The sequence below is a fragment of the Anopheles arabiensis genome, chromosome 2 (genome assembly GCF_016920715.1).
Source record: "Anopheles arabiensis isolate DONGOLA chromosome 2, AaraD3, whole genome shotgun sequence".
In the NCBI taxonomy this organism is placed as follows: Eukaryota; Metazoa; Arthropoda; class Insecta; order Diptera; family Culicidae; genus Anopheles; species Anopheles arabiensis.
The window spans coordinates 22,560,525-22,588,066 of NC_053517.1; the positions used below are offsets into that span (position 1 = coordinate 22,560,525).

The 27,542-nt window shown below is 46.7% G+C and overlaps 2 protein-coding genes and 2 non-coding genes across 6 annotated transcripts; 3 read left to right on the plus strand and 1 right to left on the minus strand.

Moving 5' to 3' along the window:
- Nucleotides 1-229: 229 nt before the first annotated feature.
- On the minus strand, nt 230-10,957 carry LOC120894211 (ras-like protein family member 10B). 2 transcript variants are annotated; one of them, XM_040296661.1, is made up of 7 exons: nt 10,126-10,957; nt 3,596-4,238; nt 3,003-3,106; nt 2,675-2,911; nt 2,377-2,484; nt 2,239-2,306; nt 230-2,145 (listed from the first exon to the last, which is right to left on the minus strand). In XM_040296661.1, the coding sequence occupies exons 3-7, from the start codon at nt 3,066-3,068 to the stop codon at nt 2,025-2,027; spliced, it is 600 nt and encodes a 199-aa protein (XP_040152595.1). In that variant the 5' UTR covers nt 3,069-3,106; nt 3,596-4,238; nt 10,126-10,957; the 3' UTR covers nt 230-2,024. The 2 variants fall into 2 exon arrangements, with proteins under 2 accessions (XP_040152595.1, XP_040152596.1); XM_040296662.1 differs by having other exon boundaries at nt 3,554-4,238.
- Trnaa-agc lies at nt 5,396-5,468 on the plus strand. The gene has a single exon. It is a non-coding gene; the product is annotated as a tRNA-Ala (tRNA).
- LOC120894209 (odorant receptor coreceptor) lies at nt 7,447-25,099 on the plus strand. Of its 2 annotated transcripts, none has more exons than XM_040296659.1 (9): nt 7,447-7,579; nt 15,360-15,798; nt 16,144-16,304; nt 17,839-17,937; nt 18,101-18,218; nt 19,944-20,151; nt 24,012-24,216; nt 24,379-24,534; nt 24,657-25,099. In XM_040296659.1, exons 1-9 carry the CDS (start codon nt 7,535-7,537, stop codon nt 24,705-24,707), a joined length of 1,482 nt encoding a protein of 493 aa, XP_040152593.1. In that variant the 5' UTR covers nt 7,447-7,534; the 3' UTR covers nt 24,708-25,099. The 2 variants fall into 2 exon arrangements, with proteins under 2 accessions (XP_040152593.1, XP_040152594.1); XM_040296660.1 differs by lacking the exon at nt 7,447-7,579 and adding an exon at nt 14,292-14,874.
- On the plus strand, nt 19,380-19,452 carry Trnaa-agc. The gene has a single exon. It is a non-coding gene; the product is annotated as a tRNA-Ala (tRNA).
- Nucleotides 25,100-27,542: the final 2,443 nt, after the last annotated feature.

Here is a 27,542-nt window from a genome sequence, read left to right on the forward strand (position 1 = left end):
ACCTTTCGGTGGAATTCTGATAATAAACTGATTTAAAGCAAATCTTCTTTTGTTGCATCATTACTGTTCAACGGCTTTTGTCTGAGTGACGAACGAGGTGATGCCATTGACTTCTCACATAAGCTTCAAAAGGTACGTGATTCAAGGCATGATGAGCGATGACTAATTGAGCGATTCGAGTTTCGTCGCAAGATGGTAGCAAAAGACATATAAACACATCCATTTATTGTTCCATTATGCTACCCTTCTGCAGGGTAGATACTTTTATTTTATTTTTCAACTAACATTGCTTGATTCATTATTCGATAACAGTGTGTTGCCGTCGTTCAGTCCATTCTTAGCCCCTTTGCCGCCATTCGTTCACGAGTAGCCTCATTCGCTCTTTTACGTCTAACGATAATTTGGCCAATTTTGATATATTTTTTTACAGTTTTACAGCTGTACCGCATTAAACATGATCAAATGATAGCTAGAGTAATGCTTTCTTCTTGTTATTTTGTGGATTTTTGTTTTTGGCTGAGGATGGTTTACTCACGATATCACTTTCTAGGGCTGGTTAGAATTTGTACACATACCCAGGCACCTTCCAGAAGAGGAGCGTTGAGGCATGTGTTATTTATTTGGAATAAAACTCAAGACAGTAGCTTGTAACGAATTATTTTGTCTGTTAGTTAATAATCACACACTACTGTTTGCTTTCCTACAGTCAATGATACACCAAACTACAACCTGTACAGCTATAGTAGTGCAGAGTACCTCATCATGTTTAAGTCGGTTTACACCTGAACCATAACTCGCTTAACAACACTGTCCATTAACGAGCTAACTAATCGAGCTAACAACGAAACATGCACGACTACTGCCCACCGTCCTACGGCGGCACTAAGTAACCTTAACAAATCAGCTAACGCTCTGATTCAGTCGCACGGCAGCTAACGGAACTACTACGCATCGAACGCTTCTAACAACAACTCGGTAACTTCGGAAGCATCTTTTGCAAACCCATCGTCCAAAGCAATCACACTCGTTCTATTACTGCACAAAAACAAAGCTGCAAAGCCACAATGGTGCACTGTCGAACACATGTCAAATGCAAAAACACTCACACGTACAAACATACATACACACACGCACACACACACAGCTTGGCTTATACATACATGGCCACTAATACGCATCTACTACTGCTACTACGGCAAAAGGGTTTTTTTCTACGTGCCGCCGAAATATCCAGGTGCCCAAACAGAAGCACCCGCGCCCACCCATGTAAATGGTAATGGTAACCGTTATTGTCTATCGCTTTTGAAATCACGTAAAAATCGTGTGGGTCCTTTTTTGTATGTACACACCGGGGAGCGTAAAACATGTCGTCTACTAGTCGATGATGACGATAATGATAACGGTGATTGGATTGGTTTGGCTAACTCGGATGGCTAGTGTTGTGGTTCCTATTGGCGGCTGCCCAATACATTGAGGTTAGGTGTGCTGTGTGTAACTGTGTGCTATAATATCCTTGATATATCCGTCTACATCGGCTGGTCTACTACCTGGTTTGTTTTAGTACACTTTGTTAATTACAGTTTTTCAAACGACATCTCCTCTACAAAGTAAAAAGGTTTTTGCTTTTAATCCGTTGGAGTTGGTGGATGGTTTTTGATGGGGAAATAGGCTTTACTTCCGATTCTGTTCAAAACGCTTCATTGACCCTGCCACTTTCATGCACACACATGTATCTGAGGGAGAAAAAGGGGACAATAGTATACATCGCAAAAAAATAAATCAATCCGCAATAAGAGGCATTAGAGTCGGTGGAAATGTCGCCGTGTGGAGTAGGTCATTCCTGGCTGGACGAAGTTTGCTGGACGCCTGAGACTGGTCACCTTCCAATTGGCGGGAACCGTTGCTTTGAAGCTGCAAGCCAAGCGCATGGATGGATTTAGCCGTATGCCTTTTTGCCGGGGTTACCCGCTTCCATTAGCTGCAATCGTGAGGCGTGTTGGAGGAAACCTCCAGTTCAGCTACTACTAGAGTATTGTGCAACGATTTTTTGAACCAATAGATTGCGAGAACTCTAGCTTCGGTGCCGTGCCGCCCACCGGGTATCCCATCATCTCCTTGAAAATGTCTCCAATTTTGTAGTTGTGTCTGGGTAAATAGGAGGAGAGGGGTGAAAGAAGTGAAAATGTTTAGTACGTTTTTCGGGAAAAGTAGAACCATCCCACCCTGCTACTAGCTTACTTTGCCGAACATTCAACGTAGCCACAGCGCCAGTGCTTCCGGACGAGGGTGGAAATGTCCTTCAGTTCCTGTTAAAATTTAAATCAATTAAATACCGAATAAAGGTAATAACGAACATCGAGTTTTCCAATAACTTGCCTGAGTATGAGGGTTTGATACCATGTCAACCTTGTTGCCCACAACCATTATCTTAAAATCACGATGATTGAAACTTTCTAAAATTTGATCACGCATATTGCGGCAGTACTGTAGAGAAAAGAGATAGAAAATTGAGAAACCAAAGAGTGAAACATGTTTCCCAAAGAAAATCCCAATTGCAGATCCAATTGCATACTTTTAGGCGCAATGTTCCTCGCATCACCCTAAATGTATGCAATTGACAACACAAAATTGCATGCTCAACGTTTTGCCACACCCAATCGAATCGATACACTACCTGGAAGGTGTCCAGATTCCCCATGTCGTACACCAGCACGTACGTGTGAACCGTGCGCAGCCCTAGCGGGTTGCCATTGTTCCACTCGGCCAGATTATCGATCGGGAAGTACTTCTGCGGTGGCACATCCAGTACCATCAGCTCCCGTATGCAGGTATCACAGACCAGACAGCTCCGGTAGACGGTCCGCTTGCTGGTGCGGATGTGGTCCTTCGGAAAGTCGTGCTTGAAAAATTGCTACAAAATAAAAGCGCAATCGAGGTAAGAAATGAGTCCCGTTTCGCGCAGCACACACACACGCGCGGTCCGGTGCCTCGTTCCGACATACCTGTAGGATGCTGGTGCGTCCAACGCCGGAGGCCCCCAGAAACGCAACCTTGAGGGGGCCTTGCATCCAGGGCGGATCCGGGCCTTCCAGAGTGATACGCTATGCTGAAATACACTTATTCTGTATTCGAATTTCCATATCGATGGACAGGATCTTGTTAAGCTTATTGCTAGCAGTGGTGCCCTTGGTGGTGGTGGTGGTGGTGGAGAAGGGTTTAATTTTGGTGGTGGTGGTTTTGGTGGTGATGGAAGAGTTGGAAAAAAGAGATGAAACTCTAGCAGCGCCGGTTGCAGCGGGACTGCTAGCGGAAGTAGTAGTAGTAGTACCAGTAGTAGCAGTAGTAGTAGTAGCAGTATAAGTATTAGTAGTAGAAGTAGTAGAGAAGGAAGTAGAGCTAGCAGTGGTGATAGTATTGGTGATGATGTTGATGGTAGTAGAGGTTGGTTTGGTGTTGCAAGTTTGGGAAGGTTTCCGGGTTGTTGGACAGGGACGGACCGGCTGCGAGCTTGCTTTGGTCGGTTTGGGCGGACGGGCCTGCTCCGAGCACTTACTGTTATGGCTGTGTTTGGGAGGGTTATTGCAATGATCTTTACCATTATCGTGCAACAGTCTATTGGAATTGGTCGGCGAGAGGCGGTTCCACATTTTGACGGCAAGCTTGAGCAGGCTGACGGCAAACACTGTTCCGTTCCCGGGTCGTAGTGCCGGGGTCCCCGTACGGCTGCGATACAGCTCTGTCCCCACCGCTGCTATTGCGAGCAATTGCTGATGTGTTGGTTTTTCTTCCCACTTTCCCAAGCTGTACCAACGACTGCTGGGTTTTGCTAGCACACTCGCTGCACCAGCTTGACTTATGGTAATGCTTTTATTCAGATTTACAGCGTAACGATGCTCCCGGGAGTAGCTGACAGTGCTGAGACTTGCCGTTCGGTAGCATACTCCTTGAGCGCAACCAATCTCGCAATCGAGCAGCACATTGTAAGCAGACGAAACACTTTGGGTTGGGTGGACTTCACTCCCTTAGGACCGGTTGCGAACTGAAAAACCGTTGGTGAAGCTGCAAACACCGGCACACCGCTACTCTAATTATCACTAGTCCACTTCGAACACGTTATTGTCCGCCAGTACCATTACTATAGCAGCAAGCTGTCGCTTCGTGTCGGTGGGTGCGTCAGCCTGCGTCTGGACCGACCAAAGCTGCCCATCGTGCTGCACATCGTGTGGTGAATCAACTGGCTGACAGGGCCGTTCCAGCGGGGTTAGCATTGTAATGGCGGACAGAAAGAAACACAACAAGAAGAAATTAAATTTGAAATACGAGACAGAACAATTTTTCTAATGGATCTAGGAACAGAAAGAGTTAGACGGCAGTGGGAGGGTGGGATGTAAGCAGGACGAAAGCACATATAGACAGAACGATGTACGGAATGCAAACTAACTGTATCCGGTTGTATGGCTGAATCAATAAAAAAGAAGATAATCCTTTAAGTAGCATACTCGCAGCAACAACATGTTTGCATACCAGGTGCACTATATCTCTCTTTCTCTCTTTCTCTTTCTCTCTGTCTAATGCAATTGGACCTTTTAGGGAATCCATAAATCACACCGATAAGTTCATTCATACATTAACTAATTGATTTGCAGAGTCTATCCTTCGAAGGCGCTCGCCCACCAAGTCCCCCCATTATGACAAGTATTTCCACTCTTCCCGGTAAATCTGAATTGCACTAAAAGCTGCTCGAAGCTAGAAGTGCATCTCCCATCCCCTGCACGCTCTTTAATACCGGCTCTTCCTTCCGAGCGAAGACGTCCCGGCATACGTGTGTGCCAACGGTCGGATATTCGTATCCTATTGCCACTCGTTTCCGCCTATCCACACCCGCTCGGGCATCGGCACCGGTTGACGAGCATAAATATGTTTACGTGCCTGAACGAACCACCAGACACACACCTACCCTACCTCTCTTTTGACTCTCGCCAGCGTAGCAGCATATTGCAGTACGGAACCTTTTGGGGCAGCTCTGTACGTTCTCTGCTGTGCACAAGTAGCCCGTATGCAACCGGGCTTGGCCTAAAAATACACCCACTCTTGTGTCGGTTGGCTTTGCTGTTGTCGTTGCGCGTTGCGGTTTGGAGAGTTCGTTTCCAGGACTGTCTCCCACCACACGCGGTCGGCCAGCAATGGATAACAAACCCTCCCCCTCCCACCCCTCATCCCGACGGTGAATGGCGAAATGGTCAAGTTGAATGTCGAGCACGAAGCTCTGCAGCAGCAGCTCGAGTACCACTGCCCGCTAATGGTCGAGTTGAGATCGTAATAGGCTTTTGTGGAAAGTGAAAGTAGGCCAATGGTGTGTCAACTGTAGCGTTGGCAGTTGCACACCTGTACACGAGGGGGTGTAGCTCAGATGGTAGAGCGCTCGCTTAGCATGTGAGAGGTACCGGGATCGATACCCGGCATCTCCAGACGGAAACAATATTTTTGTGTATAATCCAGAAAACAAAGGAATTTTAGTGTTGAAATATCATAAGGACTCTTCTGCTTTGTAGACGACTTGCTGTGTTTCTTAAACATATTAGTCTTAAGCTCGATTTATTGTGATTTCTGTCATTTTTAACCCAATTTTGTTATCACAAAAGTAAAACGTAATGAATACGTGCGAGTGCGGTAAGTATCTTGTAAAATCTGGGAAAAGATATGCTTGTTTACTATCTTCAACTGAATCCGTAACAAAACTGATCCCCAAAGTCTCCCATCAATGATTTCTATAATATTCTTCCGTTCAGTATGGACGTGATTTTCTCTCTCCGATTTGCTCATGGTGGCTGATTAGAAGATGATGATTTATTATGATGCAAATTGTTTGGAAGAATTGGAAACAACACCCCAACACTGCCAACCAACTGTCACCGACTCATTGTCCCTTTGCATCCATGCGAAGCGGTAAAGATAACTGCGGCAAGGACATTTCCCACCCTAGTGTCTAGAATTAAGTTAATTAACATCCCGCGCTACCTCTTAATCCGAACATGTTCCGGAAACGAGTTCTTTCATACGGAAGGGCTTTGTTTTTTTGTTCGCCCAAGTCGTGTGTCAACAAAGTGGAAAGGTCTAGGGGCTGTTTTTATGTTTTGGGCTTTTCACGTCGCGCAAAACGATAAATAAACGCGGTCGGCGGATTGACGGCAGCAAACAGATAGATAAAATGGCTTCATAAAGCAAAAACTTCTCCTCCTGCTCTTCACGGCTCTTCAAATCCCCTGAGTTAATAGCACCATCCATGTTTTGTGTATTTTTTTTTCTTCGCCCATTTTGGTCCACCAAAAAGCTAGCAATGGCGGTCGATGAAGTACTAGCAGCATCGAAAGCAAATAAATTCTCGACGCATGGTGCCCCATTTTTGGGACGTGTTATTACGCACGTAAAGCTGAGTGCATGGGGAAGCCGTACAGAGGAAAGATAAAAGTTGTTTGGATTGGAGTTTGGATGATCAATACGGCGTAGCCGTAGAATGTTCATAGTTTTGTCAAAGTAAGCGAAAGTTTCAGCGCGGAAGCGCTCGTTAAAGGACAGGAGCAAGTTGTACACAAAGAAATTACTTTTGCGTCACGTAAATCACACTAACGCTGGGGTGTGGGACGGTGGATTGCGGATTGCATATCTTGTCGGGGGCGTTTGGAAGAAGGAAACGCCTTAAAGTAGGCTACTTTTGGGACAACGATGTCATTTTAGTTATCCGTTGATCTTTCTTCATGCCGTTTTGTCGTAATGCGTCGGAAAAATACAAAAATTCTGTTAAAAAAACAGCCAAACACAAGAATGGTTACATAAAAACTGTGACTTTTCATGAACATTGCAATTTAGTATATTGCATTCACTGTCTTTAAATTTTTTTTATGGGTTATTTTCCAGTCACTATCTCAAACTACAAAAAGCGTCCTTCATTTAACTAGCATGGTAGTTGTCTATCTATTAAGTTTTTAAGAACCCTTGGAATCGATCGCACAGCCTTTCACGACGATGGCATTGAGCTTAACCATCAGCTTTGTTGACTTTGCCTCATCCTTTGTATGTGTATGTCGTACATTAAACGATTAAGATTATTGTTTGGTCAACATCAGTTGATAGTCAATCGATCAACTCGATATGCACTGTAAACTGGCCACCACCCGAGAAGCCCTGGAAGCGTGCAGCAAAGCGCCCTCAAGATGACCGTACGAGTGTGTGTGTGTGTGGGGCAAACATTTCCCTTACGTGGCTACGGGAAGGGAAAACCGTGGAGAAACCGAGTGGGTTTTGTCTGGTAATCAGTACGGTACACAGCGCCTGATTGCAAAATCCATCCAAACGATGATTAGATGAAAGGATTTCCGGACCTTCGGCAGGCCAAACTGTCCGGTCCCGGCTACATCTGCACGGCGTCATTCAGTCCCGTACCGATGGCCGAGCACGCCGGTACGGACGGTGTGCTAACTTTTCTGTCCATCGACGAACTATCCACTTAGCCCAAAACATCCCTTCGTGGTGTGCCATGTCATCGAGCAACGGTTGGAATCGGATGGAAACGCCATCGAACGTAAGTAGATCAGAAAGCCGAAACCCTGCGCAACTTACTCATACTGGCTGCTAGCTGTTGTGCATGTGTGTGTGATGTTAATGGGGATGAAATCCTACAAAGGTGAATCCATCTTTCCTGCAGGCACCATGCGAAGTAATGCAGCGTCGATACTTCTGTGCACCATCCATGGTACTCTACCTCTGCTTTGATCTATTAGATGCCTCTGCTTGTAGTGTGTCTAATACGCGCACGATCTGTCTGTTTAAAATGCAATATTCTACCACCACCACCACCACCACCACCACCACCAGCCACCGACAGCACAGCTTCATGTTCCTGCTGCCTTCACAGTTTATCGTACGTTCGTTCGTTTGCATTTGATAAACGATACGTGCCATTTCATATCCATTACGGTAATGAGATAAAGTCGTTACCGGCACCGGGCGTTCAATAGAAATACCCGTTCGAACAGCAATCTCCGCCTACCTACTGGTGCAGCCGCGATTCGGAATGCAGCTGCGGAATGCATAATCGGGAAATTTATGGCTCAATTTACAACGGCCGCACTGATTATGCTGGCATAATCTAATAAATGCCTATCGGGGGTAAAATGTATTTCTAATCGTTGAATTGAGGGCTGTTTGCTGCAGTAGATGTGAGCTAATTTGGTAAAAAAATAGAGCTTCGAGAGACTTGTTTTCAAATAGCAATCAAACCACGAACCACATTTTCCGACACATTTATATTCCACACCAAGCACAAATCGTTCCTTGGCTAAACATCACTGCACAAGCATCAGCTCCCTTGTGTTCGCACAGTGCGACCAACCGTCAAGCTGTCTTTTTATAGAATGCTATTAGATCGTGGCGCAGTGCTTCCACCCCTTCCCGAAGCCCGTACGCAACTCGACTCGTTGCTGACACTGTGCCCGGCAATATGTGCCCGACAAACAACGCGTCTGTTGACAGCTATTTTGGGGCTTCACATACAACACCGGCCTAAGAGACACTGGAAACGAACCCGCCTTTTTGCTCTAGAACAAAGTCCATCAGCATCAAGTGGTATTCAGCCCATTTCATTGATTATTAAAATCACTATCTGCACGGAGACAGCGCGTGGTATTAAAATGCGAAACCACACGCACAAACAACGTAGCAGCGTTTGCCTTATTGCGTTCGCATCGAAGCTTACGGACCGACCGCACAGGCAACGAATGCTTCATCCTTTAACTTGAACCGCTGAGTGAAAAGATAATGAACCATGAAATATTAACCATTTATTACAATCGTTCCATTTCCGCTGTAAATCAATCAATGCATAAACCGTGCTTCGCTTTAATGGGCAGCACCCTGTCCCCTCCGTTAAAGCCACTTGGTTGAGCTAAAGTCCCTGCGTGCGTGTGCGTGTGTGTATAATATCCTCCGCAAAGCTTAATCCACCCCAGCCATGTGTGCACTGGCGCTGTTTGCACAGCATAGACGCCTTTCGAAATTTGTTTTGAATATAAATATCGTAAAGCAATCCGTGCCTTTGATGAAGCAGAGTACGACCTCTCGTCTGTGCCATTCAAAACTCTGCTCTGCATTTTATCTTTTGGTTGTGCCGCGAAGGGAAGGGCGAGCGAAAAAGAAAAAAAAAACAACAAGAACACGTTAGCGATGAAGTAAATCCATCACCCATCGGAAGCATCGAAGGGCAGGAAAAGAACGCCAACTTAGCTAGCCTCGGCCTGCTAGAGCCAGCCGAGTGCCGATACGCAGGCCAGGCTCGTGATTGCATAACACAGCCTCGTGATGCTTCCTTTGTGTGGGAGCATGTTGTGCCGTGGGGGAAGCGGCCGATGGATGCGGGAAGATTGTCCCTTTCCCTAGTTTGTCTCGCGTGTGTGTCCTGCCCCGGTGAGTGACTCACTGCTCGTCGTGGCGTTCGTCGTCTATCGTCGTCTGAGCGACTGTATGGGCGAGTCGGCGTCTCTCACCCTTTGGCCGTGGCGAACGCAGACAAATTTGTAACCAGCCACCCTTCCATTCTGCCACTTCTTTCTGCCACTTCCCCTTGTCTTCTGTACCGGGAGCAAGTTGCTGTTGGTGGAAGAAATTTCTTCGAACGTTTCTCCCTTGGAGCTTGGGTTTCCGATGTCTTCCGACACTTATCCATCCATACGCATACGCCAACCCGCTCAGCCTTATTTGGCGTGCATTCGGGTAGTGCAAACCGGCCAGGCATCAAATATGATATCGCAAAAACCCATTGGCATTCCACCACGTGCTCAGCCGCCCGGACACGATTGGCTTGCGACATAAGCCGATTACCGGAGATGGTTTTGGTGCTCATATTTCGTACAAGGTGTAATTCCCGCCGACATCACCATAGGCCGTCGTTTGTTTGATTAATTAGATTGTTATTTCTGTGCTTTCCACTCTTCCCCATTTTTCACCGCGTTTCCTGGAACTCGATAATATTATCACCCTGACGAGCCCGGCGAGGGCACAAAAGTAGGCACAGGAAAAAAAAAAAACAATACAAAAGGAAAGGGATATGTCACTAACGCTATGTTTATTTACTTTGTGTCTTTACACTCGGCTGGGTCTGTATTCCAAAGGGTTTAGCAGGGTTTTGGAGGAAGATTTTTCTCAAGGTAGAGCAGCTTCGACACGAATTTCACTTTGTATTTTTTTATCGTTTTCTACACTCGCAATTAGCTTTCACAAGGCTGGTGGTTAACACGTTTTTTAGTATTATTTCTTTAAAATAAAAAGCACACACTCCACCACCATTAACCGTTTACTTGTTGATAACGCCTACCCAAACAAAGCACCTTTCGGGGCTGTCGAGACAAAAACACGTGAGCTTATCAGAGCAGGGGGAAAAACGGAACCGAACGAAACACTAAACGGTTCGAGCGACCATGCGCCTCCACCAGTCCACCAAAAACGCTTCTTTTATTTACACACCACGCTCTGCGTTCATTTTCAAAGCCAACGCCAATCGCTACGCATTCAACACAACACTCTTTATTGCTCAGACCACTATCATGGGAATGGGACACAAATAGAACGCGTCATCAAAGGGGATACAACAAAAAAGGGGGATAAAACAACCATTTCCAAAAGTGGAAGGAAAAAAGTTGCTAAACGCACAGTAATAAAAAAAAGAACACTCTGTCACACCGGGACGCTTCACAAAATATTCGTGGATAGGTGATGTAAATGTGTGCGTGTGTGTTCGCTCCCTGTGTGCGTGTGTGTGTGTGTGCTTGTGTGTATGCGCGTAATAGGAAGATGCCGTTTTCGCAAAACCGTACCACAACCGTACAGACACACACGCACGCACGCACACACCGTCGGTCTAGTGCGTCCGCGTGAAAGCAAGGTTCATCTGCGACTAGCTCATCTCGTGTGCCTCGATGACGGTGGCACTGGCCCCACAGCTTTTCACGCTGGTAGGAGTAGGAGCGCAAGGATGAAGAACGCACACAGAACGTCGTCGTGTTTCGTCGACCCCCGGAGCCGAGAGCAGCTCCCCCGGAAACGGAACTTTATCTCACCCTTATCAGGACGGCCAACGTGTGCCGCGTTCGTGAGAAAGAGAGTGAGAGCAACCGACAAGCAACGAACGTGAGTGCGCTGGAGAGTGAGCAGCTCCCGAACGGAACTCACGCGTTGAAGGGAGAGCGTGTTTCGTTTTCTTTCATTTTATTTTGTATTTTTTGCAAAACATTGTAAATATTCGCACAGCATTTTGCTACAACAACATCAACGGCAGCAACAAAAAAAGTTGGGTGAAATTTGCTCGGACAGTTTTCCGTGAAAACAGCTGAGTACGGCACGGCACGATTGATAGACACAGCGTCCGGAGACCATTCGCAGAGGGTTGCGTTCATGTGCGACCTCTGCGATTTTCGTACGCAAAGCCCGCCAGCCGTGTGAACGAGTTAATTGATTTTTAACGCTGTGTATCGGTTTTGTAATCCTGTCCCTTGCACACGTGTCTTTTTGTGTAAACGGTTGAGCAAGCCATTTTAAGGCGCTTTTTATGAGCCATAAAGAGCGCTTCTGTGTGATTTTTTATTTTTCTATTTCGACCATTATACTTCGCCGTCACACATGCTATGAGTGTGTGGTTTTTGTTTTCACCCCCTAAGATTATAGCCTTCCGAGAGCAATGAATTTGAAATCAACCATCCGGCGCCGCTTTTCGCTTCCTTTGCCACTCACACCGAGCAGCCCCCATGCTAGTGTGCTGAGTGATCGCTCAGCATGTTTAGCGACAGTCCTTTTTTTTCGCAAACAACTTCCACTTAACAAACCCTACCAAAGCATGTTTTAAACATCGTTATTATGATTTTATCTCCCAACCGGTGACATGCTGGGCGCAAAACAACGCCTTCCGCTTGATTAATGGGTGCGACGGAGAGCAGTGTGATGGACTGCAATGAGCGAAGGGAGGCAACGAAATCAATTAAGGGTTTAATTAAAATGGCGTTCCCGCTAACGCCGACGCGTCACGGCTTCACGCCAAACGATTCATCTTTCGAGACGATTCAACATATTTCTGCCCCTACAGTCTTATGATCGACATTCCTGGCGCAGCGAGCCAGAGAGAGTAAAATGATGTGCCATTAACCGCCCGGGACGGGTTGACGGATTGGCGAACAGAGCACACACACACACACGCAGAGTTCCGGATTTCCTCGAAGTAGGGTTTGGTCTGGAGCGCTCACCGCCCAAGAGACTCGAGACGAAGAGCGATGAAAGAATAATATGTGCCGAACGTAGACTCCACGCGGAGGTTAACATGAAACGATGATCGCTTCCCGCTAGACATAGACACAGATTCTTTGCCTCCCTCAGCACGTCAGCACATTTGCACAGGATATGGACCCCCCTTCCCCCTCCTCTACAGAACTTTCCAACCTTCTTGGGTGTGATAGTTACGGTTAGCTTCAAGTGTCTCGTAAAACTAACGTGCTGTCGCCCGCATCTATCTCTATCTCAAGCCGGAATCGGCCGCCATGAAAGCGGCTGTGGAAAGTGAAAGTTACACAGCACACCGAAGGGGCCCTTCATCATGCTTTTCTCGTTCTCCATCATCCTCGTAGAACAATGTCCCGGATGAGTTTCTGTTCTTTCTTTCTTACTCTCATGGCAGCCCATGGTGATGGTAAATGCAGGGAAAAAAACAAGGGAAGCCGAGAGTTCCGTTTTGCCATCACCAAACCCAACTGGAGGTGTATAAAATATGCCTATTTAAGCACTGGCAGACATCCACACCGACCGACCGAAAGGCGACCAAGTGTGAAGGTCCTAAATTGTGTCCTCCGCTCTGTCCGCTTTCCCGCTTCCTCCGAAACGGCCCTTCTGGAGCACGTCGACACACGAAACGACACTCTGGGACTGGGGATAGCGATAAGCGTTCCGTTAAACACAGCACATTTTGTGTGATGATCATGGTGGAGGTGCCTTCTGCCTATGACCAACCCGTGCCTTCATCTTCACCGATAAGCGGGCTGGTAGGCTCGTGTTTTCATCACAAGTCGTGCAGGAGCGTGTGCCGCTCAAGGTAAAGGTCGTTCCTTTTGGGGCCGAGTTTTAATTTTAAACCCTCATTTGCGTCACACCTCGTCACATGGACCTCTTTTCAAATTGGAAAAAGGCAAGTGGTTGAGCAAAAAGGAAGGATGAGGCAGGAAGGATTGCACTATGTGAGGACAATCAAATGGAAAGCCCAAAACACACATTAGTTTTACTTTCCCTTTTTGTTTGATAAGACAAGCAATAAGACAAACACACTTACTCTCACATACACACTCGTATATATATAATTTCACACAGACACACTAGAACGAGTCCTTCCGTCGTAGTTGACAGCGCTAAATATTTAATCGTGGGATCAGCGTCCGGTGAGAAACGAGGGACAAATACGCCTTGGAGGGAGATCGCTCAAGACGACAAGCTACGCGTCTTCGCTTCAGTTTCTTTCGTTTTTGTAGCATATTTTTTTTAAATAATTATTTTTCACAAAATAAAAGACCCCGATAAGCAATTAATATTTACCAGTCTAACCTTCTTCGCTCAGGTACAATGTCAATCACCAATACATACAAGCCGTCCTCATAAAGACCTCTATTTTACGCTTCCGATCGATGCTGCACGCCGTAAACGGAAAGTGTGGCATCGAGTGGTTGTTAGCATAAAAGATTAACGCACTTAAAACTCTTCCACCCTCATTCTCGATTCTATAAACCAGCGTGGGGAGCATCCAACCACACACTCACACACACACACACACACACACACACACACACACACACACACACACACACACACACACACACACACACACACACACACACACACACACACACACACACACACACACACACACACACACACACACACACACACACACACACACACACACACACACACACACACACACACACACACACACACACACACACACACACACACGCATCCACATATTAGTCGTAAGTGATGGCGGTGGGAAAATGCGGCCATTAGCTGCCCAGGCGGAACAGATGTTGCGCTGGGAAAGTTGGACTCCTCAAGCCACCAGCAAGATCGGGTCGGGTACACATGTACCGAGAACGCACACTCGCGGCATTGGTTGATGTCACGGGACGCTCGGTAAGCGTATTCCTAGCGGCCACGTAAGCCACCCTCAAGGACAAACCCAACTTCTCTGTACCGGATGATGCCAATAGCGTCGACACTTCTTACATTCGATTGATACGTCGAGCGGAAAGGACGTATCAAGTCGATTCGTCTATCAGTGTCGGAACGATAGTGATAGAAATCTACAGGCGCCAATCATAAACCGTTTACTGCTCGCGATAGGACACGCTTTGCTAACGTCTTGTGCATCGCGAAAACTAGTGATTGCAGTGTGGTTTTGTAGCTGTTTGTCGTTCTGTGCTTCACGTTGACTCTCTGTGTGTGTGTGTGCGCTGAATTCAACAAGACTTTTCTGCAACAGCAGCATTTGCAAAGAATAACCGGCGCGACTTACGCGGTTTGACTTGCTGGTGCGCTGCTTTGTACGGCAAACGGCTACACAAGCGAATCGAACTATTTTCCTATCACGCTGCGCTTACCAGCGCCTGCTGGTAGGCAAAGAATGTGCAAAGTTTCATTTGGCTTGGTTCGTCTGCTTTGCTGTGAACGTGTGCACGGTTGCATCGGTAAGGTTTCGGTGTGAGCCGAGAAGTTGCAGATCGAAATCTCTTTCTGTGTGTGTGTGCCGTGGGAAGCATTGTGTTTAGTGAGAAGTGAAAAGAAAAGTGCTGAAAAGTAAGTATTCGATGTCGCTTCAACCTTTACACTTGACAAGGCGAAGATCTCAACCATTTTTCTCGTTCAAATGTTAAACAGAACATTTGATCCTTTCAAACATGTGTGACTGTGTGTGTGTGTATGTGCAATCGCCCCCCATGTATTCCAAATATTTGCTTCTCGCAAATCAGGTCACAAAACTGTGCTCAATGTTGGCACAATCAAAGCTTTCCCCATTCGTCTGCCCCAGCCTAGCTCAATTGTTTGTACGAGAGATTTTACCGTTTGGCTTCAACCATTTGCAATTGTCCTTTCCTGTACGTTTGATGCCGCTTCACTGCGCCATTCAAAGTACACAGAGCACACACAGCTTAACTCTTCCCTGTAGCTTTACGGCTTTGTGTCTGTTACCTAAAAATCGATAAATCAATTAGTCTCTTGCCGACCACACCAAACGTAGCTACAAACGAGCCCGACTCAACCCGTTCACTTCCCGTTCACAGATGCAAGTCCAGCCGACCAAGTACGTCGGCCTGGTCGCCGACCTGATGCCGAACATTCGGCTGATGCAGGCCAGCGGTCACTTTCTGTTCCGCTACGTCACCGGCCCGATACTGATCCGCAAGGTGTACTCCTGGTGGACGCTCGCCATGGTGCTGATCCAGTTCTTCGCCATCCTCGGCAACCTGGCGACGAACGCGGACGACGTGAACGAGCTGACCGCCAACACAATCACGACCCTGTTCTTCACGCACTCGGTCACCAAGTTCATCTACTTTGCGGTCAACTCAGAGAACTTCTACCGGACGCTCGCCATCTGGAACCAGACCAACACGCACCCGCTGTTTGCCGAATCGGACGCCCGGTACCATTCGATTGCGCTCGCCAAGATGCGGAAGCTGCTGGTGCTGGTGATGGCCACCACCGTCCTATCGGTTGTCGGTATGTGTGTATGTGTGTGGCCGTTTGGGAAAGTGTCTTTGCGGCAGAACCCCAATCTACTGTTACGCTTGACTGGGTTTTTGTTTTCTCTCGATGGAGGGACGGGATAAAATATCTGAAAGAATAATTGAGTCAACCCACAGGGGGATGCAAGACATCGCAGGCAGAGAGTTTGGGTTTGATTTATCGCCGCACACCGAATATCTTCACGGTTCATAAGCTTCACCGGGGTGAAAAGGGAACTCCCCATTTTCCTGTTTTCTTTTTTTTTCTTCCTCTCGATAAATTACTCATCGCTTTTCGTTTATGTTTTTTGTTGCTTCTTTCTTCTTTCATCCGTACTAGCCTGGGTTACGATAACATTTTTCGGCGAGAGCGTCAAGACTGTGCTCGATAAGGCAACCAACGAGACGTACACGGTGGATATACCCCGGCTGCCCATCAAGTCCTGGTATCCGTGGAATGCAATGAGCGGACCGGCGTACATTTTCTCTTTCATCTACCAGGTACGTTGGCGGAATGTCCCGCGCGTCACAGTTGGCAGTCAGTGAGCGGCAACGCGGCGAAAAAATGGGACTAAAAACGGTCTTCACAGAGCCAACACATTCTTACAGCAATTGCATACCGTCGGGAGGTCGGGACTGGGCAATGCAGCTACAACATCCTCGCCTAAAGTTATGCAATTCGAGCGACAAATGTTGCCGTGTTCGGGCTTTTTGTGATAATAGCCTTTTTTTCGCCCTCCCGCTTATCAAACTCCATCAACGGAGGAAATCCATTTTCGCTACAATGCCTACAGCTCAAGTTTCAAGGTCAATCGAGCGGGTGGGGATCAACGTTTTTATTCATTTTGCTAACGCCCCACCAACAAATTCTATGTTCTCAATGGCAAAGATTACTGCCCGCACCAATCGTCCAGCGAAACGGCAAAAGAAAAGCGACGATTATGAAGATGTCCAAACCATTTCCCGCCCGACGCTTTATCTGATGATTTGCGGGATGGCTTTTACTTGTCTGCTACTTTCAGGCACAAAAGGAAATGAAACCAGCGCAGGCTCGTTTGCCGGCTTGCGGAGGTTCTTCAGGCACTGAGGCTGAGTACTTAAATCGAACGATTTATACGATTCTGGATCCAGTTTTATGATGTGGCCCGCATTACAGTGGCAATTATACCCTGATGTTCATTTCATTGCATTTTGTAAGTTTGTGCTGGTGCCGCACACCGTTCCGCCCGTAACGTTTAATTCTTTTCAAAGAGATGCAAAACGTGTGTAACGAATGCTAACGAATGGACCGTACTTGGAGGGTTGCGGAAAGTAACGTTTAAAATATTCATCACAATCCTCTGCAAACTTGTGCTTAATTAATTGGTGCACAATAAGTTTAAACTGTGGCGGCAGATGTGTCGCTGTCCGCTTGCTTCCTTCCCAGCAAGCTCGTGCAAAATAATTTATTCCATCATTTTAATACAGCCGTTTGTGCATTTTAATTAGCAAAGCAATATAAAAAGCAGCGAACCATCCCCATTAAAACAAAGTGCTTCCGGGCCCAATTGTTATGGCGGTGGAAGTAATGGTTTTACCAGTGGAAGTTTCCTTTCCCATCGTGGGTACTTCGCAATATGACTTGTCTTATAACAAGTGCATACAGAAAAAAAGAACAAATCCTCCTTGCTATGGTCTAAGGGCCAGCTTCGGTACCGTTTCCGCTTCGGGATGTCATAAAGTTTGATGGGTGTTTTTAACATTACTTCCGCTCTTAACCACCTAATGGACTTTTCATGCTTGAGCTAAAGCTAAACCAGCCACCAGCGGTACGCACCGAGTCACGGTTGATTTCGGCGGCGGCCTCATCCCCAGTTTTGCGCCACCAATATTGCCTTCATTAATCTGTACCCTCGGAGCGTTAGGGCCCGCGGACGAGTCCTCGTTGTAATGCACCGCCATGCCACGGGACGGGATAATCCGTTGGGACGGCGCGAAAGCGACTATCGCGGACGGATTGGTTCGACCGTACTACAACACATTTTATGCTTCACAGATTTACTTCCTGCTGTTTTCGATGGTCCAGAGCAACCTCGCGGATGTCATGTTCTGCTCCTGGTTACTGCTAGCCTGCGAGCAGCTGCAACATTTGAAGGTAGGTACGGTAGCAAACGTGGTTGTCGTTACATCCGCTTGCAGCATTATCCTTATCGACGTGTAGTGTTAAAGGTAAAAGAGGAAGCGATAAAAAAGCAACATTCTCTCACGCCCGAGTTCTCTCTTTATTTTCTCTCTCTCTCTCCGTCTCCCTCGGGCAGGGTATTATGCGATCGCTGATGGAGCTTTCGGCCTCGCTGGACACCTACCGGCCCAACTCTTCGCAACTGTTCCGAGCAATTTCAGCCGGTTCCAAATCGGAGCTGATCATCAACGAAGGTATGTGAAACGTGTACTCGTCGCAGACGGACTCAAAGAGAGCATAACACAATCCCCTGGTAGTTCATTTCAATGACCTTAACACTCGGCAAGCTAAGCGAGACAGTGGGGACAGTGAGAAAGGGAAAACAAGAAAAAAACCATCATCCGTACGACATCATCGCTACGTACCGGTATTTCAGGATGAGGAAATAAAAGGCTAGGGGAATGAAAGTGCGACAGAATGATAAAACAATCCCCACCCAGGCCCCCAGCCTGGGCGAACGGATGTAGTGTGCGAAGCGAGCAAAAAAAGTCAAATAAATTGAAGTTTAAAAATAGATTTTCCCCGTCCATCCGTGGTGGAGCGTAAAGCCCGGCGGACGACTTCGAGCACGGCGACCGTGTACAGTACTGTGCCACAGTTGTAGGGACGGATAAGCTCCGTTCCTTTTTTATCCTTTTTTTCTGGAGATTTGTTTGCGTTCACATCGTTAGACGAGCTTAGTTCCGTGTTGCTCTAATTGCTATTTATTATAAAGCGCTTCCAAATAGAAGATCGGTGCTCTCCATTTCATCTATCGCGCCTGTACGCCTGAAACTATGCACTGTGCTGTGAAACCGTAAAGCTCGAGCACGACGAATGGCCACCGTACCACGCCCGTGGTGCCCAAAGCGCAACGCGAATTGCATGTTAACAAACCTTTGCCTACCATCCAATCCGTGCGAAATTGCCCGCGCTCTTTCTCTCTTTTGCGTTTTCGGTGTATCGAACGGTGTTTGCAGCGGTGCTCCTTTTTTATTTTGCTCTTGATCTCTTGCTGTGCTCACTTTCATCTCATGTTTTGCCTGACGGTGGTGGGATTTCGAAAAAAAGAGCGATTTCTTCTGCGTGTGTGTGTGTGGTTTTTTTAAATACCCGCTCCAGGTCGTGTTGAGCGCTGCAGGTCCGATCGGAGCTAGTTTATTATCAGCTTTAGTGTTTATCCCACCCATGCCCCACATCACGTCTGTGGAGAGTGGGGGAAGCTTAAGTCCAATGTAATTTACCGTGTTTCTGTCGTTCGTCACCTTCTTCGTCGATGAAGATTGGTGCGGTTGCCACGATAAAAGCCCACTGCACGTTACGGACCGAGCGAAAGGTCTTTTTGTAGGCCTAGCAACGGTCCTCACTCACCGCATGGGGGTGTAGCTCAGATGGTAGAGCGCTCGCTTAGCATGTGAGAGGTACCGGGATCGATGCCCGGCATCTCCAACCCACACAAAACGTTTTTTAAGAAGATTTTTAGGGAAGATATTAACGCGGTACTGTGTTTCTGTAGGTTGGAAGAGGCGAAGATGATGACAAGGGAGAAGGAACATGTGTACGTGTTTGATAGCAAACACACAAACAACAATATCATCTCTGATAATAATCTGATGTGTGTGATGTGTGTGTATTGTTGTTATGCTGCCTTTGCCATTTTGTGTCTCCCTCTCTCTCCTGTTCAACTCCCAAAAGAATTGTTTGGAGTCCTCTCAGTTCCTCGTAAAGATCCTTTCGAGATTCTTCTTTCCTTTTTATTATTTATTCCACGAGCCTCTGACATAAGTAGCCTTCCGCTTATTTCCTTCTCCTTACACTTGTCAGTTCCGTGTAGAGCGTCATTTTGAGGTTTACACATTTCCCACCGACGCCTGATTGTTACATTATCATCTACATTGCTTTCCGTTTACCGTTCCGCCCTTTTTTTTACGCTACCACAGAAAAGGATCCGGACGTGAAGGACTTTGATCTGAGCGGCATCTACAGCTCGAAGGCGGACTGGGGCGCCCAGTTCCGTGCGCCGTCGACGCTGCAAACGTTCGACGAGAATGGCAGGAACGGAAATCCGAACGGGCTTACCCGGAAGCAGGAAATGATGGTGCGCAGCGCCATCAAGTACTGGGTCGAGCGGCACAAGCACGTTGTACGGTAGGTATGGTAATTTCTAAGGTGTGGTGTAAAGCCTCCAGGTTCCATGAAAAAGGGATACTTTACCACAGTAAGAGCTTGTTTTGCTGGACTTACATTCTTGGGAGTATTGCTTGGTGTTGTGCTGAAACCGGTTGCAATATCGTTTTGCGAAGAAATTCTGTGTAAAGCGTATTACAATCTCATTCCTACGTTAATCTGTACCAATTGTGACAGCACCGACCCAAAACAGGCCTAATTCGTACCAGAAAAACCACAAGCTGTTTGTAAGCATCGATACGCCCGAAGCTTTCAATCCAGCCAAGGCGCCACTACTGTTGACGTGACTTTTTGCACGTTCACACTCTCCCTCTCCCGTTCTTTCCTAACCAATCGTCGCTCAGCCAGCATCGCCCGGAGTGAAGTTTTTATTTGAACGATTTCACCCGTATCGATTTTCCACTAAACATGCTTAAATCGTTTCACAAAGCTCCCCCAAAATCCCATTTCACCAATCCACCAATTTGAAGTCCGTCGTCCTTTGTGTCCTTGTGTTTGTGTGTTTGTGGGAGCTAGAGACATGGGGGAGTGAGAAACCGAACAACCTCTTGCCACTGCCACGATATCGAACAGCACCAAGATAAGCATCCCTTTTTCCCTGGCCGATGTCTCCGATATCTCGAACCCGCTTACGGCGAGGCAAGAAAAAAAAAGGCGAACTGGAAACTGGCTGACCTCACCCGGGGCGAGGAAAAAGCGTAGGGATTACGTCGAGCAGCACGAGTTGTGATTTCTTCCTCCTCTGGTTCCATAAATCGCTGACGGTTTCCATTACCGCCTGCGGAGTGCACACACGTGAAGGGAAAGCGAAAACGTTTAGATTCCAGCAGCAACGGCAGCACCAGAAGCAGCAGCAGCGCGGCAAATTGAATCATCCTGACGCGATGAGTTGTCTGGGTTTCGGGTCGATGGCTTACAGCACCACACCATCTGCTGCAGCTAATACAGCTGTAAATTTCGTTAGACATAGACTTGATTTTACAATATTACACACACAGCTATAGATTTGTCGCTCGGCGTATGGCTGTGTACGGCGTGCCGTACATGCCGCGAGCCGTGTTGCTGCTGGTTGCGATACGGATCACGTCCGATTCGATTCAGCCTGCGTGGTTTTGGTGAAGATCCTTATCGATGACCCACTTTCGGTGTGTTGAGAGCGAGTGTCACTATGGCGTCAGTCAGTTGGAAAGCTAGGCTCGGTTCAAAGGGCCATTGTGCCAGTGTTCATTGTAAGAATGCGATAAACTTTTGATCGAAATAGTAAATCAAACATTATTTATTTTTTTCTATTCCCAACTATTGCCAACCTCATTGTTTTTTTAGTTGGTGTACGGTAAATTGCATACTTTCAGGCGTGATTTTCAAATGTAGCGTTCTGTATGAAGAAACGCCTTAGATTATGCAATTTAAACAAAACTGCTTCTTTAACATTGTCATATCGGCTTATTAAGGAACATTTTGTTTTTTAACAGCAAATATTTAGCTCAGAACGATCACATTTTGTAATGATTCAGCAGAGAACCCTTTTAAACACACAATTCGTTATGTCATTCCCTCGAGAAAGTTTCTTGTCAGTCCTCCTCTGCATCACAGCAACAACCAAACCTGCTCATGTTTCCTGCTCGTTTCCTAGCTGTTTTGAACGTTATTTCCGATTTCTGTGCTTGCCCGCTTTTCTTACAATCAACCACAATGGTTCAGATTTCGCTCTTATTTTATTGACCCACTGCTTTCGTGCTAAAGCCCGTGGAAACAATGCGCCAAGCTCAGCATCCAGCCATGCATGTAAAATGAGCCACGCGACAGATTTTAGACATCGCTTTCGCTCTGCACCGGAGGTGGTTTTATTCTTGTTTCCGATTCCCACGTCCATTCGTCCTGGGTCCTGGGCCCGAAACCGTAAGCCGTGCGGGGAATTACGCAATCGAAACGAGCCAGAAAATGAGCACGCCAAATGCAAAGAAAATCCCCTTTTGAGTGGTGCTCCTGCCACCACCCATCTCCCCAACTGGTGGGTGAAAAACCTTGTGCGCCCCTTCCCTTTCCAGAAAAAAACGCCTCGCTCGCACAAAAACATGCTCGCCCGGTGGAGCTGCGTATGTCGCAGAAGCTCAAACCAACGCCGCCAGCAAGCATCAACAATTTCTATTCAAACACCCAACGCAGCGCCCAAACCGGGTGCACTGTACACAGTATGGGAAGTAGCGAAGATGCTCAGATTGTCCCGTGCGCTGCTTTCGATGCCCGTTTCGGAGCGGGAAGCCTTCGCTTGCCAACGTTGGCGATGTCTTTTACCCGTGGATTTGAATTTTCTGAATATTACAGGCGGGCGCGATTTGCCTGCAAGGTTGTTGCTTCCCACACGCGCATTCCTTTCCGTATCGCGGTGGTGCGAGTTTTCAACGCAACCTTCTACAAGCAACGCCACAACGCCTGGGAGCGATATTTAACAGAAACAAGAACATCCCGAACCTCAGTACATGCCGTGATTTGCCTGCTGGGAAAGCTTTTGTGAGCGTATGACTTGAGCGAGCTCTATTTTCCCAGCGATGGGTGGCATTTGTGTGGCATGCTATCGTCAGCTTTTTCTTGAATCTTTACCTCTCCATCCGCCTCCATTAGCACACGCGTATGGAAAATGGGTGCAACGGATCAGAACGGATTTTCCGCGACAGACTTAATAAAGCGAAAGCAACGGGTTTTTTTTTGCATGTGTAGTGTTTATGAGTTTTATGCCGTTACTTTGCAATTAAAATATATAGCAAATAGCAAAAAAGTACAGTTTTTTTTAAAGCGATTACAAAGAATGTATCAGAATATTACGTGAAACATTCATTTCATGCTGTTCATGCTCAAATAGAATTGTTTTGTAACACGGATTGCATACCTTGCCGGTATCGGTTACATTTTCGCCTAACAGTATGCAATCTGTTTAGCTTTGTTGTTTAATGAGTACGTTGGTAGTACAATATTTATTTAAACCTCGTAATTTATCTCACAAATTGCAAAAAAAAAATCGATTTGCTTCGATTTTTCACACAAAACAGATCTCAGAACCAGTGTAGCCCAATGTGCTCTTTATTGAATTACCACGAACAAATCAACCTGATGCCCGGGTCCGTTTGCAAACAGCTTGCGCCGAAGCCGCTCAGTGTTTCGTGCACTACCGTGCTGCCATTTTGCTGCCCTCATCGAACAGATAAACAGCAGGGCAACTCTTGTGGGCATCGCAGTGCCCGTCTGAAGTTCCGTCGAAAATGGGCCAAAATTCAATTTGACGCTTTTACCCGCGAACAATTGCGCGAAGGCTGTCAAGTGTGTTCCACGAACTGCGACAACATACAAACTCACAAACACAAATGTTATCGTTTCGGCCTGTTTCGCGGTACAAAGCGTGTGGCGCTATGTGGCATGCCGATTCCCAGACAGAGTGATCGATAGTAAATGTAGCCTATCCGGTAGCATTCAATTTCCTTTTCTATCCTCGCAAACAAAGCCCATTCTGGGGAGGCGTGGTGAAGCTTTCAAAGGCATTGTGAAACAAATGTCCTGGTTCGGAGGGATGCTGGGGAAAGCAAACACGGCGCCGCCACCGCTGCTACCGTCAATCGATCATGCATGATGTGATTAATATTTGTGTTATTCACCTGCGTATCTATGCGTCCGTCGTGTCGTTCGATTTCCGGAGTCAAGGAAAAAGCGACTCCATTTGGGATTGGTTTTTGCAGCGAAAAATCAAAACATTCGCACAAAAACGTCCTTCATTTCAAATGCCTACACTCTCTCTCTCTCTCTCTCTCTCTCGTTTTGCTCCGTTGCAGTCTCGTTTCAGCAATCGGAGATACGTACGGTCCTGCCCTGCTGCTGCACATGCTGACCTCCACCATCAAGCTGACGCTGCTCGCCTACCAGGCAACGAAAATCGACGGTGTCAACGTGTACGGATTGACCGTAATCGGATATTTGTGCTACGCGCTGGCTCAGGTTTTCCTGTTTTGCATCTTTGGCAATCGGCTCATCGAGGAGGTACGTGCGCTCGGCGTGTTGCCGTGGGAAAGCATTCTCCCTGCCAATATCGCTTCATTCTCCCAGATCACAGATTTGCATCACAAAGCCAGCACACTTTTGCAACGCCGCTGCCATCTCGGCTTATGTATGTTTTCACTCTTCCATACCTCTTCCGTACAGAGCTCATCCGTGATGGAGGCGGCCTATTCCTGCCACTGGTACGACGGGTCCGAGGAGGCAAAAACCTTCGTCCAGATCGTTTGTCAGCAGTGCCAGAAGGCGATGACTATTTCCGGAGCCAAGTTTTTCACCGTTTCGCTCGATCTGTTTGCTTCGGTAAGTGTAGCCTGGTGACTGGCACAGAACAGGCTGGCAAAACAGGGAGTTTGGCTCTAACCTGATGGGTGGTATGTTTGTGTCTATTTTTTGCTACCATTCTCGTATCCCTTCCATTCCAGGTTCTTGGAGCCGTTGTCACCTACTTCATGGTGCTGGTGCAGCTGAAGTAAACAGCCGTGGTCCGGAAGGATATGTTTTTCTTCGCTTCGGTTCGGTTGTTTGTTTGTGCACACTTTCTCTTGGACACTCTCTCTACTGCAAAGGTTTAACAAACGGCAAAAGCAAAAAATCCCTAGTTTTTTTTTACAAGTCTTTGCAAAATGATTAGACTTTAATAGATTAACAGTGCTTGAATATCTGCCTGGTAGCAACCGGGGCTGAAGAACGTTGATTTGGTAAAAGTACAAAAGGGACGTTAGAGATTGAAACAACAGAAGAGTGATATTTATGCAAAGCTCACCTAGGTATATCTATGTATGTGTGATTTGCGCTCATCAAGCACTGTATGTGCCTTTCAACTAGTGCAGCAATAGAGAGTACAAATGTTTCTTAGCGCACCGTACATTGACGTTTCGGCGATTTAACCGTTGTTGATAATACACAAAAAATGATGAAAAATTAAAATGGTAATATGAGTAAGTACTAAACATACACATCATTTTCTTCCTTCGTCTATTAGTTTGACTTCAGCTGTTTGATTTTAGCTCAAATTAAACCGATATTTTTATTTCTTATAATTGCGGAAGAACTTAATGGAAATATAATTCAATTGTTTTCTAACTTTATGCGTTTTTCAATTCACGAACGCAGGTCTTCAAACATCGCTTCCGAAGTATTATAACCACATTATTCATTTACTTATAGTTATATTTATTGCCTCTTCTTCTCACCATAGCCAGAACTACTGCTGAAAAGCTTGTGTTTTGCTCGCTTGCCGATGGTTGGTTGGACGAAGTTGGTAACAAACGGCAAGCAATTAGCATAAACTATTTTCGCATCGAGATGGAAATGAACCCACCACTAGAACCGAGTGAAATGAATTACTTTTCAACTTGCACGCCAAAGCCATTATCTAAAGTACGCACAACTTAAAAACAAATCCCAAATTGTCGCCCACCCTTCATTCCACTTTCTTGCTACACTTTTCGACCGAGTTCTGTAGCACCAGCAGCAAAAAAAATGTATAAAACCTTCATCACTCAAGCTCCAAGCTGTATCGAGCCAGCGTGGGTTGTGTTTGACTGTGCTGTGAAAGAAGAAGAAAAAAACACTTCCACGGGAAGCTAGCAATTGGAAATGCATAAATTAACCGGAAGAAAGTCGCAAAACCTCGCACCGACGTACCGCACCGCATCCGTACCGATACCGGAACAAACGGTGTGCGCGAAAGAATCCGCTAACAGCCCCACTGGCACGGTTATTTGTTTTTGTGTCTGTGTTTTTCTTCCACTGTTTGGGGTGCCTGTGCGCGGGCTTGCTCGGCTACTTTCCCGGGGCCCAATTTTCTGCAGCCCAAGGCGGCGTGCTCGTGGGCCAAAAGAAGTGAACTCTTCTGCCAATTGCCAAATTTGGGCACCCCGCCCAAATCGCAGACCCAGAAGGAAATGTAATTGTGAAATGCAACTTTCGGATGCGTATGTGGGTTTGTGTACGTGTGTGTGTGTGTGTGTGTAGCAGAGGAGGAATAAAAGATGGGATGGAATGAAATTAAAGTAGCTGCCAATTGCATTCGCGAAAAATCGGTGTGCACCACTGCGCGTCACCATCACGCCATCACGTCCGACATCAATATCGTGGACGTGTTTTCTCCGGAATTAATGGCTTTTCCTTTGTTTCATTACTTGCTACTTCATTATTTTCTGTTTCACTCGACGGATGGCTATCACTCCACAATCCATTGTAATTCAATTCGGAAAAGATTGCCGGTTCCCTGAACTTTCGGGGCGGAATTTCTTCACTGTACGAGATAACGATCACTCGGGGCATAGTTATTGCATTATGAATTTATTGAATTTGCTCTTCAGAACTCACCCCTATCTGTTCCTCGAATAAAATTCCAGCATTTAGGTAGTGTTAGTCTCGTATCAGCAGGAAAATGTTGTACAAAGTGCATAACTTTAGGCGTTTTGCTTGAATAGATACATCCATTTACACATCAATCGAATTGATTTAACCTTTTCGTTCTTCTAGCAGAAAAGGCGATTGATTGCGTAGCGTGTAATCCAGCTAATCGAATAATCGGATCACAATAAAGATATAAATTCATCGCATACTAACTGCCTCCTACACTATTTCACCGACAATTCTGCGAACGAATTCTATTCTCGTAGCGCAGGTTTTTGGCAGGCGTAGCTTACTACGAACCACCCGCCCGAAATAACTGTTTTATCGATCGCAATTATTCTACCACCACACTCTCAGCCGCAGCTCCCAGCCGCTAGGCAGGCACCTACCGATGGAAAACTAATCCTCCCCCCAAACCGAGTAGGAAAAGCGTTTGATCGGGAAACGGAAACAAAAAAATGCCCTGTTAAGAGGAACAAAGGCTTGCCTGCGCTCACCGCACACACGCTGGCAAAACTGTCCAAATGACGTAAAACTTAAACCCACCCGTACCGCCTCCGTCTTTTCCTCCTCGCACCGATTGCGTCAGCTCACCCCGCATGACCGAACGGCTACAGTTAGTCGATTGGGCGATTTTGTTTCCTGCCGCACGCGGGGCCACACGCGGACAAACAAACCTTTCTTTGCATGCATGAAACCCGTGGCTTCTCCGTGGCTTCGGCGCCACTGCGCACGAATAATGAACAAATCATAAACATGTGTTATATCAGGAGTGCCGGCCGAACGTCGAACCATAACGCACGGCACGGTATCACCGTGGTAGGAAGCTGTTCATGCTTGGAAGAAACGCTACCCACCAGCCACCAGCCGAACAGTCTTACTGATTTGATTCGTCCAAGGTTTTATGCTTTTCGGATGGCCTGCGGATTGGAGTTTGCTTC

Coding starts and splice junctions, on each gene's coding strand:
- LOC120894209 (XM_040296659.1), top strand. CDS start 7,535: ATGTCATCGAGCAACGGTTGGAATCGGATGGAAACGCCATCGAAC. Junction 16,305..17,838: donor TTTTCTCTTTCATCTACCAG/GTACGTTGGCGG, acceptor TATGCTTCACAG/ATTTACTTCCTGCTGTTTTC. Junction 24,217..24,378: donor GCAATCGGCTCATCGAGGAG/GTACGTGCGCTC, acceptor TCTTCCGTACAG/AGCTCATCCGTGATGGAGGC.
- LOC120894211 (XM_040296661.1), bottom strand. CDS start 3,068: ATGCAAGGCCCCCTCAAGGTTGCGTTTCTGGGGGCCTCCGGCGTTGGA. Junction 2,307..2,376: donor TATCAAACCCTCATACTCAG/GCAAGTTATTGG, acceptor AAATTTTAACAG/GAACTGAAGGACATTTCCAC. Junction 2,146..2,238: donor TACGTTGAATGTTCGGCAAA/GTAAGCTAGTAG, acceptor CTATTTACCCAG/ACACAACTACAAAATTGGAG.